Raw genomic sequence first — 21,324 nt, 5'->3', positions numbered from 1 at the left:
AACAAAAGCGGTTTATTCTCCGTCTCCTCCTAAGACGGTGCCGTCTGGCCTCCCGCAGGGAGAGCAGCGGGGGATGAGCCCGGCTGCAAACCCTCCCTCCTCGCTCTCCACTCCCACGAAGTCTTCAGTCCAGGAGCTGGGGTGAAGCTGCTTCCAGCAGCCCAGGCGCCTCCTGCACCCTGTGCGCTGCAGGGCCCCGCGGGAGCCCTGGGACCCCTCTCCAGGTGCACCGGGGTGGAGGAACCATTCCCGCCCCATGCATCGGGATAAAACCCCACAGCATGGAAAAGCGGCAGCGTTGAGACCCCAGAGCGACGCCTGGGCCAGGCCTCTCCAACGTGGGGCCTGCTGGCCCTTCCCCATCCCTCCAGACGGCGCAGGAATGATGGTGCCAATAAAAAGGAAATTAAGACCTCGGTGCAGTAACCAGGGGCAGCATCGGTCCTGGGAGACGCAAATACTTCCTTAACGAATGGAGCCGTCGCTGGAGACGGGCACGTTTCCACTCGGGCTCCGTTATTACGCTGTTGGAGAGCGGGAGAGCACATCCATCACCCCCGCTGCAGCCGCCCTTTGCTGAACAGAGAGCAGAACTGAGAGGAAAAGCACTTTTTTTTTTTAAGTTGTTTATTCTCAAGCTTCAAAAGGGGTATTACAAAGAACAGACAATAAAAATAAAAACGAAAGCTGTTCTTAAAAGGTAGTGACAGTGTCCCTTAAGGTTGAAGACAGACGATGTCCGAGGTTTCAGCAGTAACAGCGCGAGGGCAACGCTCCCCCGGTCGCATCGGTCACCCCTCCGCTACGGCCACGTCCCAGCGCACAAACGCGCCTCCCCGCCACCGCGCCGGCGAGCGCTGGAGGAAAGATCTTCACCGACAAACCATAAATCCACGGCACCAGCGCAGCAAGAGACCAGAGCTTGCTTTCTGAACCACAATATTTCAACCCACTTTTTTTGTTTTGTACGGACCCCTAATAAGCTATAAAACTCCAATTAAAAAAATCTGAACTAACTGATAGTGCGCAGGCTGTAAATTAAGTGCCTGAAAGCAGCAGCGTTGGAAAGCAGTGTTATGCACTCCAACAAAATAAAAATAAAAACGATGCGGCCTCTTGAAAACTTAAAATAAATCTCCCCCCCAAATGAAACTACTTTAAAGCCAAATTATAAATCCCTAAACAGAAGGGTTACAATGGAAGTGATGAGAAAAGTATCCGTAGCAGCATTAGGGGGAACCATCGCAACGATTTCCTAGAAGGAGGCAGGAAAGTTGCTGAAACGCAGTACGTTTTAATTCTCATTACTAGCTTCACATTGCAACACCTTCAGGAACATGCAAGAAACCACCAGGAGCGAAAACCGAGCCTCCCCCCGAAAGCCGCCACTACAGAAAATACTCAGTGAGCGTCCGCTTGCAACCCACAGCACGATCCAAATTGTTCAGTTCCCCGAGAAGCCAGCCCACACTGCGGAAAGCCACTTACGGTCGGCACTGGAGGAAGAGAAGGAAGAAGGCAGAGGAGAAATAGGCTTCTCTGCTCCCGGCGTAGAGCCCGTAACACTGCTGGGCCCCGAGACCCCGGCGCACCCCTCTGCACTTTGTTCTGTCGGATACAGCGCGACACCCGGAGTCGGCAGCACTTCAGGCAAAGGGTTTTTTCGGAACCCAGGCCGGTGCGGTGCTACAACAGTACAACCGAACGCAATACTGAATTGTGCGACAGACAGCTCCCACGTCCTAACTCATTTCAGAGGACCCGGGACACCGCACGGACAGTTGACATGAAGTCGAACGAGTTGGAATGAGCTGTCTAAGTAAACCTCCCGAAAGCCAAGAGTTTAAAAGAAAAAAGAAAAAAAAAAGAAAGAAAAAAAATCCTTTTAAAAGCTATTTGTTCCACTTGGTGTGGTCCCACACTGTCCCTCTGCTCGCGCTCTGCCGCTAAGCGTGCCCGCAGCAGTAGGACTGGGTTTGTTTTTTTCTTTGTGAGGCATTTTTGCTTCCACAATCACACAAACTGTAACAAGCTTTACAATAAAAACACTGGCGAGTCCTGAGTTCTGGCAGAAACCTGTTTCGGTGCGGGCCGAGGGCAGGAGGGTCTCCCTTCCGCCTTCTCCTCCATCATACGTGGCCTTCAGACTCTTTGCTTTCAGACTCCGGAGTTTTTAGCTCCTTTTCGCGAGCGGCCTTCTCTGCCTCTTTCTCTATCCCAGTTTTGCTAGCCGCTTCCTGCAAAACAGCAAATACACCAGTCGGACACCAAAAAAAGCTTCGGTAAGCGCAACTGGACCCAGCAACGCAAAGGATCTCTCCCCAGCCTGTCCCCCCCTTCTCAGGCCTATCAGGGACCGCTGGGCGGATGCTCAGAGCGGAGGCTCGTGTTTTCTTGGCTCGGTGGCTCACAGAGGCGAAACTCCGTTTCTCTTGGCAAACAGGGACTGGGTCCAGAGGAGCTGTTTGGGAAGGTATCGGATTCTCCGGGTATAATGTGACCTGTGCTGATGAGCCCAGGATATCGTCACAGAGCGACCTTACCGAGACGCGCGCCGGGGCATGGAGGAGGAGAACGAGGAAACAAAACAGCAGCTTCAGAGCAGAGTTACAGGGCAGAGCTACAGCTCGTAGGCAGGTGCAAGAGAGAAGCACTAAGGAACGGGAAAACCTTACGCCTGCTATAGTGGCAACTACTACTCTTAAAGCCTGCTGCCCGAACCATTACGTAGTACCACAAACTACTATAGCAGCAATCTCAGAGCAGCTCGCCTGAGTGGCTCCACTTTCTGCCGTAATCAGCAAGTCCAGTTACCCTGGGATCCTTCCACTCAGGCCCTACAAGTCATTTATTCCACACCTTCCTTTCCAGGCACTAGTTCAGAAGAGATTATGCTAAAAGTTATCCATACGGACTGGCTGCAAAGCTGTGTCCTCTCTTGTTACAGTACACCGTGCATCGGTTTTTGTTTAGGGGAATTTTGGACTAGAGCCTGTTATAAGAAAGCGATCTCTCTTGGGCAAGTAGAGGACAGCGTATTCCATTACAAAATTCAGGAAATCCATACTATCATGTCTCAACATACCCGCGGCCTTGCCAGAGACTGGATGACATTTCATTTCACCCTGATCATTGGTGATCAGGAGGTCATCAACGGCCACTAGCTGAGAACGGCAAAATTAAGTACAAATGCCAAACCCGTTATCAGCCGTCATGAGTACACACTGTAAATACTCTTATTGACAACTGATCGCCTGACAGCGGCCTCTGCATCAGAGAGGTCAGAAAGCAAGTGGTTTCTTCTCATCGTGGGCTCTATCCATAGTCCGTGCCCACCAGGTGAAGGCTGTGCTTCCAGACCTCAGCAATCCCTCCCGTCCATCCTCAACCTAATCCATAATTAACCTCTTCTCATGAAGAGCAACCTTCAACACAGAGCTAGATGGTCACAAGGAACGGGCTTCAGCACCCGTGCAATACGAACCTTTGCATCTCTCTCCGCAAACTTCTTGAACATGTTGGCGTATATCCTCCTGTCCCGCTCGTTGTGCTCCTTTGTCTTCTTCTGGCACACGGAGATCTGGGACTTTGCAGCCTTGTTCTGCGGATTCACTTCCAGTACTTTTTGAAAGTCACATTTTGCCAGTTCAAATTCATTCATTAGCAGTCTGGCTTCGCCCCTCCTGTACAAACCCTTTTCGTTGTCTTGATCCAGTCCTAATGCCTGAAAACACACAGTCCCATGTTAGCAGGACACAGAGGTACCCATCCATCACGATGGTCTCACACAGGGAAAGCCTGGCCCTAAGTTACTCTCCGATGACACAGAGCACTCGTATTTGCTACTCAGCTACTGGCCTCGCTCGTACTAACGCCATTTTAGACCTTGTGTAACTAAAAACAAAGTAAAGGCACAGATACTTCCTCCTTGCTGAAAAGGCAGTAAACTTTTCTCAGAGGAAGATACTGCCCAGAAGTGGTTCCATAATGGGCAGCCCCGTAGTTATGCAGTAACTCTTTGTGCAGCCTGGTACCCTGCTGGTTTATAAAAGCTCTGTTAATGTCAACCTGGGTCTCCTTCAAAGAACTCGTTAGGTTTGAAACCTCATTAAGCAAACTGAAATCAGGACAAGAGAGAAGGCTTCAAGTCTCCAGAGCACTCGCATCTTGCTCTGCAAAAATTTACTTGTCTCCATTATCAGTTGGCAGGTCATTAATACACTTTAGTTGATTAAATATTTTTAATTCCATTAAATCCCCCCAAGAGTGATGGAGCAAGTGGGAGACAAACCCACACAAGCAAGAATTCATGTGTAAATGCTAAACCTGAGCCCAGAGAAGCACAGAGAGCTCAGAGTCAAGAGAGCTGATGAACTGCTGTGGATTAAGTGTTTCTGTCTCCCTGCTTTAGCAAACGCATTATTTTCCTTCAGAAAAAGTTTCATGTAGCTGACAGCCACAAAGGCATCTCACCGATGACTTACCTTTTAGGACAGTATGCTAGATTCTCAAATCTAAGCCTTTTGTAAAAGAACTAATACTTTCCTGACGCAGAGGAGCACAAAGACAAGGTTAGAGTCTAAACACTTTGTTAGGGAATGGCAGGATCCCACCCCTCGATATACTTAGACATGCACTGAAACTTCAGCAGACACAGCTGAGCGAAGACTGCCTCTGTCGTACAGAGGCCAGCACTGAAACCCCACATTTAGCCTGAGCACACCCAACTAGCATCCTCGCGCTGATGATCCACACAGGGTCTGTTCACGCGGGCCAAAGTAGATCTGGTTTTCAGAGCAGAAGCATGTAAGAAGCAGTAAGTGCATATCCAGACTGCAGACAGATGAATGTTGAACTCCAAAGATGCTTTTGCTCCTGCAGTCTCAAAATACGCGGCATTTGTGAACACCCCAAGCACAGGAGGTATGGAGGGGACACTCCCAATGCACTGCAATTTGGAAATTGCTTCTGGTGCAGAGAAATTCAGTATGGGGGAGGAAAAAGATAACAAAAAACCCCAAAACATTCCCAGTAAAAGCAGGCAGAAAGAGCACCCTCCAACCCACGGGGTCATGCATCTTTACCTTATCGCAGCACTCAACAGCTTTGGTGTACTCGCGCAGCTTCAGGTAGCACATGGCCAGGTTGAGGAAGGCAGCCAGCAAGAAGGAATCTGAAGCTTTTGACTCTTTCTCGGATAAGCCATACTCCATTTCTAACCACGACACAATCTTTCCGTATTGGATCACTGCCTGCAAGTACTTGCCTTCCTGGGATGGAGCAAAGAAGACTGGGCTTGAGGAACCTGAGCAGACAAACCGAAGCAGATCTGCTTCCAAAACGTTCCGGAAAGTTATGGAGTTTAACATATGGTTTGTTAAATAAATAAATGAAGGAGGATGGTGCACATGCCAAGGTACCTACAAACACACTGGTGTTTGACTGGAGCTGCAGGTGTTCAGCCCCACTGAAGAGCCAAGTCAGATCTTACTTTCCTCCTCTCATCGTAGCAGAGAGGAGCACCGGGAGATGCTCTCAGCCCAGACGTTTGCTGGCAGTGGACATTGGCAGGGCTAATGCTGAAATGACAGCAAAGTTTCCCTTTCCAAACCCAAACCAGCAGAGCTGCAAGTGTGTAATTGGAGGGCAGGTCTCACCACACTTGTAGGAGATGACTGACCAGCCACCAACTCCTCCACCTGCAGCCCACTGTGTTTAAACAATGTGATTGCAGCAAAGGCAGTGTGAACAAACAAGATGCTGCATAGAGAGGAAGATCTGGAGACTAAAATGTCCCAAAACACTGCGTCCTCTCAGAACAGTCTAAATTTCATGAAGGCTGACACACACCAACCCTTGTGCCTGGAGCCACATCCTCCAACAGTCCCTACTACCTCAGCAGGGTGGTTGCATCAGCAAAGCTCTCTGCTGCTAGGGGTAAGTGGTGCTATCGCATCAGTCAAGTCAGGGATCCACTTGGCCTAGCAGCATGCCCAGAACAGCAGCTACCGCCAAGAATTTTGAAAAGGGAGAGAAAAAGAGTGGTCAGAGATGTTGAGATGTTCCTCAGGGTGCCTGCTGGCTCAGGAGAGTACGCAGGGAGGCGAGGGCAGCCCAGGGCTGACCTTGCCTACCTGCAGCATCACGTCACTCTGGGAAGGATGCATCTCTCCCGGAGCTTGTTTGTTAGATGGGGAGAGGGAAAGGCAGGAGAAGGGCAGGATTTGCCTTGCCCAGCGCTGTTTGGGAGGGGTGAACTCTCTGACATTTACGCTTGCTCAAGAATGCTAAGTTGTGTCTCTGAAAGTCAACCGGAATTGGTTTCAAAACCCAAGCAGCACTGTCCCGTTGTGCCAATTCAGGTTTCGCCAAGTTTACGAACCTTGAAGTACATTGTCCCTTTCTCCTTGACAATAGCAGCCTGCTCAAGCTTTTCTTTGGTGTCCATCTCCCACGACTCTTTGGCCTGCAAATAAACACTCGGAGCAATCACTGCAAGGCACAGCAGAAAACAATACCAGCAGAAGCTCGCGGTGCTGGGAGTGTCCCCGGGCCCCACAAACACCGACTTGTACAGACTCTGGATTTCTAAACACACTGGCTCCAAAGCCCTGCGCTTCTGTCCACTGACTCACTGGAGCACTGACGAAATTTGCCCTCTGCTACGACTTGGAATTGGCCGTGCCCCCTGGGGTTAGTGGGAGGAGAGCACAGCGCGAGCAAAGCATGGGGATATCGCCACCGAGAAATCCTGGATCCATCCATTGGATATGCGCACCATTCGGAATTTTCACAGCGAGCAAAATCAAAGGGACGCTGCAATGCGGCGCTGTGTCCTCCAGGGCAGGCAGACCCACAAGGCTTTCTAGGATTTCTCTTTAACAAGCAGGGCTCATCGGGGCAATATGACAGCGGGTGGATCCGGTGCTCCCTGGATTTGAGGGGCTGGAGGGGACAGGGAATAGGGAACAGAGCACCAGTCGCTGTCCATGCAGGGGTGCACACCTGGAGTGCAGAGTGGGAAAGGGTATGAACCTGCTACAAGAGGTAAATCAGTGCCAGGTAATAGGACTTTACTCTGAGCTCAGCATTAAAAGTAATGTGGTTTGTCCACTGCAACCTCCCGGGATGAAAAAACCCAAGAAAAGTAACCCCAACGGGTAAGAAAAGGGTGGGAAGAGACATCTTCCAGCAGAGAGGGAAAGCATCGAGTCTGCAACAGTCTCACATCCCTGTTCTCGCCAGGGCTAAGGAGCGAATCCAGCCTGGAAACCCTTCCTCCGAGACGGACCCAGCTGGGTTGGGCAGCACCTGCTTCTGCCCCACAGACAGCCCCCGCGGTGCCTGCCACGTCCCGGCCGCCTCCAGCCTCCCCCAAGGGCACAGCCTGTTCGGCACGCCGGCCCTGCCCTCCTCCGAGCCATCTGGCGGGACACACACTTTTTTCTGTGCAGCCCAGGGAGAAGGAAAAAAAAAAAAAAAAAGTACAAAAGGAACAAATAAGAGAACCAGCCTTGGACCCCGGCCAGAAAAATAAAACAAACCAACACACAAGAACAAATTAAGAACACAGAGATCTTTGTTGACGTATCTACTTCAGCAGGGGCCGCGTTACGACCGCGCCAGGGACAAAGGGTGAACGTTTCGAAGGGAAACGGCGTGCCTGGGAGTTTCTGCAAGGGACAAGAGCAGCTCTACCCTCACCTTTTCAAAGCTTTTAAGCGTAACTTCGTACACCAGCTCCGCGTTCGCCTGGATGCCGTATTTCGGCTTCCCTGCCTCGCCAAACCCATAGCTGCAACGACAGAAAAACAGTGGTGCGGAGGAAAGGGCGAGAGATGAGATGTCGCGCTCCCCGGGCAACGCGAGCGCGAAGCTACACGCGAAGCTCCAGAGACAAAGCAGACATCGGACGGGGGACTCCGCGCCCAGAGCTTCCTCCGTGGCAATGTCGTCTCAGGAACGGAAGCGCACTCAACACCATTCCCGCAGCATCCCACCGTGGTGCACGGCTTCCCCTCGGAGATGATTTACCCACATGCTCTTAAGCCCCTTTTTCCTTCCACAAATTATCTTATTCTCTTCTCTTTAAACACTTTCCTTAATGAACCCAGCACCTTTGAAAGTCATGTGAAAAAGCCCCCAAAAGGCTTCATTTAGGCAGGCTTTGGCCATAAATGCAAACTAAAACTGCTAAAAGTTAACTCTGCTTTCGCATCCAGCTCTATGCTTTCTACCGTTCAACATTTTGGGATCAGAATGATATTATTCTCCTCAAGCACAGATATGCTACAACATAAGATGCGTTAGATATCTGGGCTCATCCTCTCCAGCCGCAACTGGGTGCGTCGAGTCTGCTTTAAACACCTTTCTGCTTTCTGATAGCTCCCACAGCCAGCCCAGTGACAGGAACTTTTCTTACAATTGCTGAGATAGAGGTTTTATTATTAATATGCATAAATCACAATAGCTCAGACTGTATTAAACAGATACATACCTAAACCAGTGTGTGAAAAGAGGACGTGTTTTGTGCAGGTGCCAAAATTCTCCTGTTTAGATTCCATACAGTGAAAACAGCAGTTTTCTCTGCGGCATCTCTACTTGTGTAGGGACCCAGCCCTGGCCTTTTCCAGGGAAGTCATTTTCCTTTCAGCCACAGGAGTCAGATAAAGCACCTTGCCACCTTACCTGCTTTTTAAAGCAGCTTGAGGTCCCTGCCTACGTGCCACTAGTCATTCTTGCTGTTCCTACTGGGGTTGCTAACCTGAGACCTCCTGAAAGACTCCTATTCTCAGGATTGTTGCCCTCCAGAAATGCTAAAACTGCCTCCGATGTTGGTCACTTCAAACGGAGCGCTCACAAGTAACGGCACCGTGCCCCCAGAGGGAAGCATCCCTTACCGTGGCCCAAGGTAGAGGATGCAGTGCTCTCCCCTCTGCATCTTTTCCAGAGCTTTGTCTATTCCAATGGGGATGTCGTGGTCCTCCCCTTCGCCAACGACAAACTTCACATCTTTGCAGTCGAACCTGGTGCCCCCGCAGAATCCCTCCAGGTGAACTGCAGGGGTGCAGAGCAGAGCGAGATGCCAGCACAGCACGCAAAACCCCCCCAAACGTTCAGCTAAGGCTATGCACAACCAGCACCAAGCAAACAAAACCTGCGGCGGTTCGGCCACAGTTAAGAGTTTTGTCCCTGGCCCGGCAGCTGGGCTCTGGAGCAAGCGTTTTATAAAGGCATTTTCCGCATTTGTGAAGTGGGCTGTCTCAGGGAAACGGGAGCGCGTTTGGTATCTGCACAGCTGCAGTTAACGGTGCTGAGGAAATTCGGCTCTACCATGACATCTGCTCCGAGCTCCCGAACTCCGGCCGAGCCAGAGCGCTGCAAGCGCCGGGGAGCTCGGCAGGGGCGGGGAGGACGGGCCACTATCTGCTGGCACGACACTGGCCAGCGGCCAGCAAAACGAGCCCCTGGTGAGCAGAAAGGGATGGGAGGGTTTAGAAACAAGCATTACTGAAAAGCAGCGAAGCCATATCTTGTCTAAGCAAGGACCAGACAACAGATAAACATAATGACTAATATGTTCCTCTTGTACGAAACCGTACGAGTCAGTCTTACTGGAACTGGATATTGCTCCTGGCAAACTGCCACACACCCAGAGCTTGATCATTGCAATTACAAATCTTCCATACAGTGCTATACGCTCACCTTATACCTCAAATAACAAGGCTATGTTCTCCTGCCTCTAAGAACCGAAAGTACAAGATAAACATTTTTTTTAATCTCCAGCTAATAGCCATGCTGTTCTAGTCTGAGGAGCTGGCATGAATACAGCCGGAGCGGACAACAGGTACCTGACACATTTGCCACCTGGTACTTCTGGCTAGATTTCTAAAGCAAGATTGTTCTTTATTTATTCAGTCCTGCAGATGGTTACATGTTTTAGGGACAGTTTATGTTCTTTGCACTTTGTTTCCAAAGCACAATACATATGTCTGTGTGCAGGCAAATATACACGATAAAAGCAATTTCATTAGAAATCCCAATGTACTATTAAAAAGTAAAAAAAACTTCCAAAAGAAAAACTCGTAGCAGGCATTAATGTTGTCAAAGTTGTGCTTAAAGACTTTGCAGCCACTTGCTGGGCTGGTGTTGCCAGCTCTTGGAGCGAGGAAGACATATGTTTCCTAACAGCCTGGAAGGAAATGAGCTTTACCTTAGTACGCTGCAGAGCTGAAATAAGAAGATATTCCCCATACCCAAGCTGGTGCAGTGGGGAGAGGAGGACAATACAGCAGAGACACTTGGAAGGAAAACAGCCTCTTTCTAACTGGCAGGAGTTTGCTTTCCACCAGCCATCGGCAGCCCAAAGGTCCAGAGCGCTGGCAGTGCAGTGCTAGGTGCTCTCTCCTCCCTTCAAACACAGCGCTGCAAGCCAGCGGGAAAGGAATTGAAAATGAGCTTCTCTTAAAAACCTGCCTCTGGCAGAGGATCCCAGGAGCACCACGGGATGCTATTTAGGAAACTAAAAGGCAGCCTGCAGCCTTGCACATCATTTTGTTCAGAGCTGCTGGCTCGCTTCGGAGTCTCTGCATCAGAGAGATGTAACCTGAGTCACTACAGGGCACAAAACATCTTGTCCTGGACATCACGGGGAGATGGCAGGACACAAGCACAAGAAAGATCAACAGGCTCTCCAGCAGAAACCAGGGGAGACGGCAGAGTTCACCAGCAGAGGTGAACAAACCCAGCAGAGCAACGTAAGCTCGCTTACGGGAAAGCGGCAGCCGGCGCTGCCAGCGCCTGCCCTGCAGACGCTGCCCTGTCCTGTGCCCTTGGAGCACCAAGTCCCTGGAAAGAAATTCGCAGATTAAGCAAGAGCAGCTGCAGCAGTGCTCGCAGGAGGTACGCTGCCTTTACAGGGCAGGTCCAGCCCTCGGGCATTAAGCGCTGCCGTTCTCACTGACGCGGCACCGAGTCCGCCCTCGGGCTCGGTTACGGCGTGTTCTCCCCAGCACGGGGCCGGGAAGCCAAGCTCCCCCTCGCAGTTCCCCACGCAGCAGCTCCTGCGGAGCGCCCCTCCAAAGCCATGAGCTTGTACGATGCCCGGCCCAGCAGAGGCCAGCGAGGGGCGGCAGAAGGATGCTCAGGTGCTTTCCAGCACCTCGGGGTGCACCCGGTGGACACAAGCTCCCAGTCCTCTTCCTTCACGAGGAGCAGGGGAGTTTCATTCTGCTTTAATCGCATATAAGATACACTGGCAACCAGGAAACCTCTGCTCTGGTTTCCAGGAGTATTTCAGTGCTATCTGAAGCAGGTCAGTTGGCTGCGGTTCCTCTTGGATTACACAGAGAAAAGCCCCCGCCAGGCTGCCGAACATCACTTCGGTTGCAGCACTGACTTATTGTTCTCTCGGTGCCTGCAGCGATTTTGTTTTTGAAGAGCTCAGAACACAGTGTACTGAGTGTGGCTGGCACATGAACTTGATGTGCTGACAGCAATTTGTACTCAGATTAAAACGGGGAGGAGGGGGGAAGGTTGTAACAAAAGCTGGAATGCCAGATCTCTACTGCAGCCTGTGTTTTAGGAACCGGAACTGTGAATTATGGTCTGTAAAACTCAAACCTATAAAAATGCTTTCGAAACTCCGGCCCAGAGATGCTCACTCTTGGAAGCAGACATTTTCTTCCAGTCTAATTATAGCAGCAATGCCAGGCACCTTTGTACTACTGCCCGAGTTAACACGGGGTTGCAGGAGAAGAGAATCGAACGAGAGCCCTGTACAGAGGTGGCTCCTGGGCTTCACCCCCTCTTCGGCTTCTGAATACACGGATAAGATAAGCCATTGCTGCTCCCCTGCTTCATGAAAAAAAGCCTATCTACACCCAAAATGCTCCCCTGAAAGGCTGCCAGGTTGCCTGGCACTATTCCTTCCCCTCCTTTTTCCCTAGGACATATTTAAGGGTAGGCAGGCCCCACACGTATAGGTAGATCCAAATGAATTAAAGGCCACGTTAGTAAATTGCTATGAATCAAGCTGCTGGCACGGCCCAAGTGTTGCCACTGGGATTAGCACAGAGCTCCTGCTCTCTGCCCTGCACAGGCAGCGTGTGTTATGCAAGATTGCCTCAGAGGGCATTCATCTCTATTATTTTGACTGTGCGTGTGCTCCCACTTTCAGCATTTGCTCAAAACTAAACATTCATTTGAAATAGGTTAAAGGAAAAAAAAAAAAAAAAAAAGCAGGCTTTAGACTGCACACGTCTGAGAAGAGAATCTCTCCTGAAAAGTTATTCCGGACCGGCAATTTGGCTCTTTAGGCTCTTTCAGAGAAATGATTACTCATTTGTGTTTTCCCCTCTTCCTGACTCAGTCCTGTTCTGAGTAATTAGACCACTGTCACATTCGAGAAAGCTTCAAGCACTACGCTGCAAAGGAGAAAGCATGCTGGCGACCACAGCTCTCCTCCTTCCCTCGACCCCGGGCATACATCTACCTACCACAGTCAAACCTAATAGCCTATTTAAATAAAATTAAACAAATATATAGTACTAAGAAAGAATGCAGGGACTATGATGATTTCAGTTATATTTAGTCTGCTTTTTTAAATTTAACCTTTGATACAGTGAAGTCTGCTTGAAACTCTGCTCCCAGCTGGTTATAACATATATAATTATGCTATTAAACATGTAATAGGCAGATAGTCAAATCTGACTCCCCCCCAAAAAATAAAATAAAAATAAGATTTTTCCTTAAAGTCTAGTAAAAAGAACTAAAAGCTAGAAGAACTAGTCGTTTAAGGCAGGAAGTTTTATGTGCTGTAACGGTTCAGATCCAAATGCTCCTTTGCTAAAGGAAGTTAATCAGACTCTTGATGCACAGAAGTTCTGAAACGGAGAGAAGAAACTAAATGCCTCACATATCTAGTTAGCTCCAATTCTATGGCTGAGTTGTTCTTGGGAAGAAAAAAAAAAAAAAAAAAAGAAGAAAAAAATCTGGCTTTCTCCCTAGCCTAACTCCCACCCTATGTGAAATGTTTGCTCTAGAAACGTGACCAGAATTACTCCATCGCATTTATGGAGAGGGTGTTCAGAGAGATCTGAATGAGATCCGAGCTCATTATCTTTCGGCCAATTTCTGATGTCAGTTAAGACCGCACTGACTTCAGCAAATCCTTTGTATTAATTTACTCCCTCCAGTTAGCAGCAATCAGAAGTTAGCAGCAATCCTCCGGCCACATGGAAGGGAAAAGAAAAGGCTCCATTCTGCAGTAAAGGCAATAGAAACCACCAAAATGACGATAAACATTGGAACAAGGAGTCCAAAGAAACGGGCTATTGCCTCCTGCAGACAAGGAGACGTGCCTGAAACACTTAGCAAGTAATGTAATCAAGCAAAGACTTCAGCGCTACCAGTGCTAAGAGTTGAAATTTTAAATCGGCTGCATGTGAGACAGGCCAGAGCCTGGATTTTCAAAGCAGCCAACGTGTTGGTCCTGAAGACAACTGCATCCCTGCGGCTGCTTGGACAGCGAGGCAGAAGTGGCAAGCGTGCAAAACGGTTAGAGGAGAGAGCGGAGAAGGAGCTACCCCCGATGCCCTACGGGAGCTAGCTCTCCAGCACTTCCGCAGCAGCGAGCTAAGCAGCTCCAGGGCTTGCAGAAATTTGTTCGTTGTCAAAACCGGAGCGGGCCAACAGCAGAACTGGGGGCCAACATGACTAAGAAAACAGAGCGCAGGTTATATTCAAGTGGTCACTCCATCATCAGCTGGCTGCTCCCTCCATTTGAGGTTTTCCAGTAAACCCTTTGAGCCAGCAGTTCTGGAACGGCCACCGCAGGACGTGCCAAGGGAGAATTTTGTATTAACATATCAAATGCTGACATCCACAGGCAGACAGTTAACCGCTGCCCTCCCAACTCCTCTCCATCCTGCTTGGCCTTGAGACAGATCAAATGACTACTCCCCACCACGAAACACGGCCAAATGCACTTTCTACAGCTGCCTGGGCAGCGTGGCTCCCAGAGCGCTCCGCTAGGGAGCTGCAGGGAAAAAAAGGAAACAAATTAAAAAAAAAAAAAAAAAAAATCAGGCTGCTCCAATTAAGGCTTCCCCCTCCGAAAGCAGAGAAGGCCACCAGTCCCATCCCAGCTCATAAAACTGGTGCGTATAGATATGCCCTGCAGAGGGGCTGATACTCACTTTCTACTGTAGCGCCTTCATTTGGGTTGGAATAACCTTCTCCCTTCCTCTTGATTCTCCGGATTATCCCTCCGTCCTCAAATAAGTCCTCACCTTTGAAATCAAGCAACTCAACCTACAAGTTTAAAAAAAAAAAAAAAAAAAAAAAAAAGTAGGCAGAGCTCTGGGTGGAGGGGGAGGAGAGGAGAAAAACAACAAAAAACCCACAAAGCAACAGTTCATCCTAGAGCTGGAAAGCCAAGCAAACTAATTCTCCATTCAGCTGACAAGCAAAAGTTGCCCATAAAAGCCAGCTCCAAGCCACAGTATAATAGACCCAATTTATTAGAAATTGGGCCACATCCAGTACCTGAAACGTAACACAAAGTAACAGTAAAACTAAGTTTATTAATGCTGTAAGGGTACAACACAACCAGCGCTGGAAGGTGCTAGGAAAACTGCTCTGAAGGCAACCCAGGAATAGTGTCATTAGGCTTTTCCACTTAGCGTGCTGACACCACCAGTCAGGCTCAGACCTGTGGCTACAAAAGGCAACTGAACTGCCGTTAGGACTTAGAGGGACCGAGCCTTAATTTACGACAGGCCCATTTCTTCTGCTGAGGTTTTATTGCTTTTATGTGCGAGGCCCTGCTAAGCGAGCGTGTACACAAAGTACACAGCTTAGCTGACCTGCCGCTCCGCTGTGCCAAAACCTTGCTTTCATACCGCTCGGTGGCATTAATCGATTTTTAGCACGTGAAGGCATTTCCGAGCTTCTTTCCTCCTTTCGTGTGTGTTTTTAATTCGGGAATCTATTTGTTCTCCCCTTTGTGCCAACGCTCTCCCTGTGCTTCCCAGCCAGGCCTCTCTGCTGGGCTGCACGGCAGAGTTGCTCTTTGGTCACAGCCTCTCCAGTTCAGACACACATTTCTGAGAAAACACTGGCATCGGTTCCTGGAGCAGAGGGACACATTTCAGGAATCCAAGCTGTTTTTGAGCTGGCTGGCAAAGCAGAAGGGAAAGCGCTAACTCACCCGCAGCGGCCCAGCCCCGCAGCTTCCATACCCAGGGTCTCCCCCATACTTGCCTCAAAAAAGAGGGTTGCGTTGGAGGGGATTTTGGGGGCGCTGCCGGCAGAGCCGTACGCGTACTCTGGTTTGCACAGCAAGTAGCAGATCTCTCCCTTCTTCATGGTAGCGACCCCGATGTCCCACGCCTTGATTACCTGGCCTAGGAGAAAGGCAGATGTCAGGCAGGAGAGAGTGAGCGACAGCCCGAGCTGCTGGAAACCCAGCCGGGGTGTCACAAGGAAGGCACCCCAAAGAAACACACTGAAGATGGAGAAGTCACTTGAAAACGCAGGGCTGACACGGTCCCTTCGTCCTGTGGAGGGACGGTGCTCGGTTCCCCCCATCCCACCAGTGCCACAGGCGGGATGGCAACTCCGCGGTTTGCGATTCCCAGGGCTCCCGATTTTTGCGCGTTCTTGTGCCACCCCATCCCCGCGAACGGGCCCCAGCAGCACAGTAACTCCTGCGGTCCCTCTCCTTACCTTTGCCAAGGCTGAAGATAAACGGCTCGTTCCTATCACGGCTGGAGTCGAATTTTTTGCCATTGGCCAGTTTTCCTTTGTAGTGGACATAAACCTTGTCTCCAATCATGGGAGATTCATCCTCATTCCCAGGCCTTTTAATAATCTAGGAGAGAGCGTCCCACCGTGAGTGGTTATTGCTGCTATCCTGTACCCGACCCAGGGCTTCAGGCGCTTCCCCAACCCATGGGAAAGCTAGAGAGGGAGCAACCTCATTTGCCCTCCTACCAGCCCCTAAAAACAAATCCCAAATTTAAGCCACGATTTTCACTGTAAGCGAGCGTGGCAGACCTCAGCACAGGGATCCGCATGTACTTTGAAGCTCTGCGGAGGTGTCTGAATAAACAGCACGGTTAGAAAGCTGAAGCAAATGCAATTACACTTGCTTTCTGTCCATACAAATTTTACTCGCAGGGGTGTGTCATTTCACTACTTGCTTCTTGTCAACACTTTTTTTTTTTTTTTTTTTTTTTTAATGCTACAGCCTGGAACAAGCAGTTCTCAGGCTCAGGATGGAGGCAGGGGAGGATGCTATTATTAGAGGAAAGGTCCTATTCAACTGGAGAAGAGCAAGCGCTGGTTAGAAGAACTATCCAGAAATGGCCCTGAACATAAAAAAAGGGGTTATAGAGCAGAGTAGATGACCTAAGTAATGTGCTCTTTCTAATGTCTATGAGTCACACACAGAAATGCTTTGTGGATTTACAGCTAATAATCTGATTAGAAACACAACAGCAGTGAAATTCATTGAGCAGGCTGAATCTGTGCTGCAGTTTTTGTCTCAAACACCACTCCATCCTTCATTATTCTAAGTGTTACTGGACATGCTAATCTCCTTTTGCTTTCAAAAGGATCAATCTTAGAGTCCTGGAAGCAGTAGGCCACCCAAGGGCTGGGAATTCAGAGAGTCAACACGATTACCCGCTCCAGAGTGGGGAGATAGAAAGGTTTGACCCTCTTGCCAGTTGCCTCACCTTCAGGACCCCTCGGTCTTGAGCAGGCGTGATGTCCTCCCCGCGTTCAGCAAGAGCCGCTGCCTGCACCTCCCCTTCATTTCTGGTGGCCTCATCAGTAGTCATGGTCTCCTTTCATAAGCACCACACCTGGGGAGACACCACGCACCGCGCTGAGCTGCAACGGCACGCAGGCACGGCCCGGGCTCCCGGCGAGAGCCGTGAAAGCAGCGCAAGAGGTTGTGTCAGGGATGGAGGAAAGGGTTAAAAAATAATTAAGAACCCCGCTCTTCTGCTTGGCCTGCGCAGGAAGTTTAGAGTACATCTCGAGCATGCAGAGCGGAAAATCCTTTCCCAGGGGCCACCCAAGCTCAGAACTACTGAACCACAAGGCGCACAAAAACCATAGATTTCGTTTCATGCACCGGGCTGCCTTCACCACCTGGTGAATTGCTACGGTGTCGGGGAGCAGCCGTTAACTTGCTGTCCTCAGCAACCTGCGCCACTGAAGCCTGCGCTCCTACCACAAGATTTCTGCTGAACAGCCCGACAACTTCTTCACCACCAGCATTGGTTCTTACAGGGACTTTTTAAGCCTCTGAGCCTGGCAAAAGCAACAAGGATGCTCATTTCACGGAGCTACAGATAATTTCACAGCTCTCCCAGCTTTCACTTTTGGGTCAACGTTGCAACGCCGCATCTCTCGTGTCGCCCCAGGAGATTCCCCCAGCAAGGGTTTTGCAGAAAAATGTGCCAGCAGGTAAAGGGCACCGTCTCAGGCACAATGTGAAAACTGATCTCAGAGCAACAGGCACCAAGCTGCTGGCATCTTCTCTGATGATGCTCTCTTGACGCTTTGGTATGAAACCCGGGGGAGGATGAAAGCAGAGAGGTTTCGGCATGAGACTAGTGCTTAAAGCGAGGGTACTGCACACGGTCTAGCAGCGAAGTCGAGAGAGACCAAAGCGCTCACAGTCAAGAAGCAAAGGGCTTTCTGCCACCAAACATTCGCCCTTCTCCTCCAGCTCTTGGAGAGAGACAGCCCCTTTGGTATGTTTGCTAGAAATGTTTGCACCAAGCTAGCATTGTGTTTTGAATTATTTTATACAAACAGTCTATGAGGATGATTTTCCACAAAGGATTACTTACTGTTTCGTCAGTGACTATATTATTCTTAAAATCAACACTTCAACCCCAGGCATGACTTGTTTTCTCTTGCCCACCAAGAATATCCAAAAAAAAGAGAGAGTAGGCTGAGAGTCTCGGACAAATGAGGCATTACCCCAAGTGGAAAGACCTGAAAACACAGCAAACATCCTCTCCAAAAATTAAAGGAAAAAAAAAACCCAACACCAGAAGAACGCCAGCTATTTGGGTGGATAAAAAGAAATTTCACAGAAATGGTGTTTTGAGCAAGCGACTGCCCAGAGCAACAATTGTGTGGGAGAGACAAGCTCACCCCAGCCAGCGACCACGACTTCGAGATGCAGGACACTGGCACGCAGCACCCGGCAAAGTGACTGCAGGGAAGGCAAGAGATGACAGGGGGGAAAAAAACAAATTGCCAAACCAAAATATGACTAGAGTATCAGAAAGATTTTTTTTTTCCTTAAGCAGGCACAAAGGCTTTTCTATTGGTCCGTGATCTTTTGTTTTTATGGGAAAAGCATGTAAAGCACATGCAACCCTGCAACACCACGCTCTTTAAAACTCCTTGGGCAACTAGCCGAGGCATCAAAAAGGCCACGTTTTTCGTCAAAGGCAAATTCTTATAAATACCACCTGGTTAGAGAAGAATTGCCTGGAGTTAAAAAAATATATATATATTTCCTGATGATTTCCTTCAGATTGTAAGACCCAATTTTGGTAGCCACACTGCTGTGCAACACGTAATCAAGGACCCATATGACAGAGAATTAGAAAGCAATGGTTTTTTTAGACATAAAACAGATCCATTAAAGTCACTATAATTGCGAAACTTTCCCACAGTCTTTGGTGTGGAGGCTGATGCTAACCAGCGGGAGAAATCATTCATTTGGGGATTCATAAACAGAAAAGAAAGGATGTTTTCAACTTTAAAGGCAGATAAGTCATGCTGCAAGAATAATTGCACTTCTTGCACCCAGCATTAAAAGGGAAGAGCTGAATTCGAGCCCACACTAAACACAGGAAACCAACTAGACACAAAGGGCTCTAAATGGACAAAGCAAACAGAAAAAGGAGGGAGCCGCTTTCTGCAACGTTCGATTACAACGGTCTTCAGGGTGGCACTTAACAGCGTTGTGTGTCTAGTGCGTTTCCCCTGGTCCGCTTCAGTTTCAGATGGCAACACCTAAAAAAACACCGAAGGGAGGGGAAAAAACCCACACCCTTCAGTAGTAAGATTTGTAATCTCTCAGCACTTATAAATTGATTCAGCTTCTAACCAGCAGCACCCTACTGAACGCACTAGCTTTCTCCCCCCTCATCCTTCGATCCGTATTCGAGGCAGCAGTTAGAAGCACACCAACTCCACGCTCGCTTTTTGTGCGTTGGGAGGAGCTTTTGTCCCCTGCAACAACATTCACTATACGCTACAGTAAGGATTTGACATTCAGCTTGCAGTTATTTATTCCCCCCCAAGGACCGCGCTGCAGAAAGCGTTGACTGCAACCAAGTTCAAGGGAGCACGCAGCTACTCCAAGCGCCCTCGCACGCGCGCTAGGGCGGGCGAAAATAAACACTGCCAGCCAAGTTTCCTGCCTGCTGCAAGAGGATACAGGGTTAAGAGCAACAAAATATCATATGCACCACCTATAGGTGCCGAGAAAGTTGTTTTTCCCACCTGCAAAAAATAAGCTCGCAGCCACGTTGCAACCTCAAAACCTCCCCTCGGCAACCTGCAAGCAGTCACTTTGGGCGCAGAGCTTTTCTCCAAGGCCACCACCTACTGCGCTCTGGTTGTTTTTATAGCGACCGTCGTGGATATGCTCTTTCGGGGAAGGAAAAAGAGGCTTTGCCCACGGTGCCACGAGCAGACTAGCAGCAGAAGCAGGAACGGGGGCCGCAAGCGTGCCGCCCTAGCTAAGGAGCTGCCGGCACAGCTCCGGCTGCACCGCAAGGCCATGGACCGCGCCGGCCCCAGCAACAACACGGCGGTCCCACGGGCCCCACGCACCGGGCGCTTTGCGCATGGGGTCCACGGGCAGACGCATGCAGGCGAAGCGGGAAAATGCCCGTGATGGACGCTTCCGTGTGCTTGCGTTTAGCCCCCACTCTCCTCGCTGCTTCAACGAGCAACTCGAGCAGCAGAAGTGTTGCTCCCTAACACCGGCACTGTAAAGCTCAAGCAATGCCCGTTTGCAAAACTCATTTGCTAAGGAAAATGAGGAGTCCAAAAGGGGGAATCGCTTGTAAGAGAAGGGTCACCTCGTAGCGCAGAAGTTCCCAAGGTCCACAAAGCGGTCGCCACCGGGATGCAGAAGACGGATCAGTCTATGCTGGCTCCGTATTGCCAGTTGCTAAATCACACCAAGAGACATCTAAAAATACATTATACGCATCCTTCTTATTATTTTTCTACGTAAGCAATTACTGTAGTCATCCAGGGAAGCCGTCCAACACGAGTGGGAGGGGAGATGGTCTGCGTCAGAAGCAGTGGGAGGGATGGAGCCCACAAGACTGTCTATTAAGATGTGGTCCACGTTATGAAAGAGCTCGAGAGCCTTCATCTCACAAAAATGTCTCTAACTATATTTAAAAGAGACTGTTCCGCTCCTGCTTATCTCCAGTTTAGAGCAGCCTTTCAGAGGCACAAGTGTAGCCAGAGAGGCTGGCTGGAATCCAAATTTTCAATTAATTTGAAACAAACAGTTGTAGGAAATCTGCTACTCCCCGAGACTTAAATACGTCTCCTGGCACAGAGGAACAGGGACTCTTGCTAAGAGCCTTGTAAACTTGCCTGAGATGTCAAAGCCTGAAATGTCTCATTGTGGAACCAAGCGTGTTCTGGCTAAAAAGAGGGAATTAATTATCCAAAGCCAAAGCATCTTAGTGTTTCTGACAGACTTACCCCAAACACATCCTGCTCTCCCATTACTACATCACCCAGAACAGCTTTCTAAGTTGGATGTCATGTGCCTTTTAACATGCTCTTGAGAAGTCTGTAAATGAAACCGAGCAAAACAGTCCCCACTCCTCCAGATACCCACACTGCTCATTTTTAATGGGATAGAAATATAAATGGGGTGGGGGGAAGAAGAAAAGGATGTGACAGGTGAGAGTCCTCCTGCACCAAAATGTGCATCCGCTTAGAGATTTCACAGTGCTCGGGCCATATGCTTAGAAGCCACTGAAACGGAAGGAATTTGCACACGTGGAGAATAAAGGTGATGGGAAGCGTCCTAGGATAGATGCACGTTATTTACTACGGAGCAGTTTTGTACAATTTGATGCCTTCGGTTCCAAAGCAAAGTCCCACCCCAAAGCCAGTAAATGCCAAAAAAACCTTTGCTCTAACCTTGAGCCCCAACGTTGGACTCGGTCCGGCATCTCCAGACGCCACCTGGTCACCCTCCCTTTGCCCAAGCCTAGAAGCCTCCAGCAAATCAACCGTTCAGTCATT

General features: G+C 49.5%; 1 protein-coding gene across 2 annotated transcripts in view; it reads right to left on the bottom strand.

Moving 5' to 3' along the window:
• Positions 1 to 618: 618 nt before the first annotated feature.
• Positions 619 to 21,324, bottom strand: part of FKBP5 (FKBP prolyl isomerase 5) — a 34,453-nt gene continuing 13,747 nt past the window's right edge. For both annotated transcript variants that reach the window (XM_067310666.1, XM_067310667.1), the window contains exons 2-11: positions 16,743 to 16,871; positions 15,730 to 15,874; positions 15,265 to 15,407; positions 14,199 to 14,313; positions 8,901 to 9,057; positions 7,705 to 7,795; positions 6,383 to 6,466; positions 5,085 to 5,270; positions 3,485 to 3,724; positions 619 to 2,237 (exon numbers count right to left, since the gene is read on the bottom strand). In XM_067310666.1, the coding sequence (XP_067166767.1) occupies positions 2,130 to 2,237; positions 3,485 to 3,724; positions 5,085 to 5,270; positions 6,383 to 6,466; positions 7,705 to 7,795; positions 8,901 to 9,057; positions 14,199 to 14,313; positions 15,265 to 15,407; positions 15,730 to 15,874; positions 16,743 to 16,847 (1,374 nt within the window). In that variant the 5' untranslated portion in view covers positions 16,848 to 16,871 and the 3' untranslated portion in view covers positions 619 to 2,129. The remainder of the gene's footprint in view (positions 2,238 to 3,484; positions 3,725 to 5,084; positions 5,271 to 6,382; positions 6,467 to 7,704; positions 7,796 to 8,900; positions 9,058 to 14,198; positions 14,314 to 15,264; positions 15,408 to 15,729; positions 15,875 to 16,742; positions 16,872 to 21,324) is intronic.

This window comes from Apteryx mantelli, chromosome 25 (assembly GCF_036417845.1).
Source record: "Apteryx mantelli isolate bAptMan1 chromosome 25, bAptMan1.hap1, whole genome shotgun sequence".
In the NCBI taxonomy this organism is placed as follows: domain Eukaryota; kingdom Metazoa; phylum Chordata; class Aves; order Apterygiformes; family Apterygidae; genus Apteryx; species Apteryx mantelli.
This window is presented reverse-complemented; position numbering and strand designations above follow the sequence as displayed.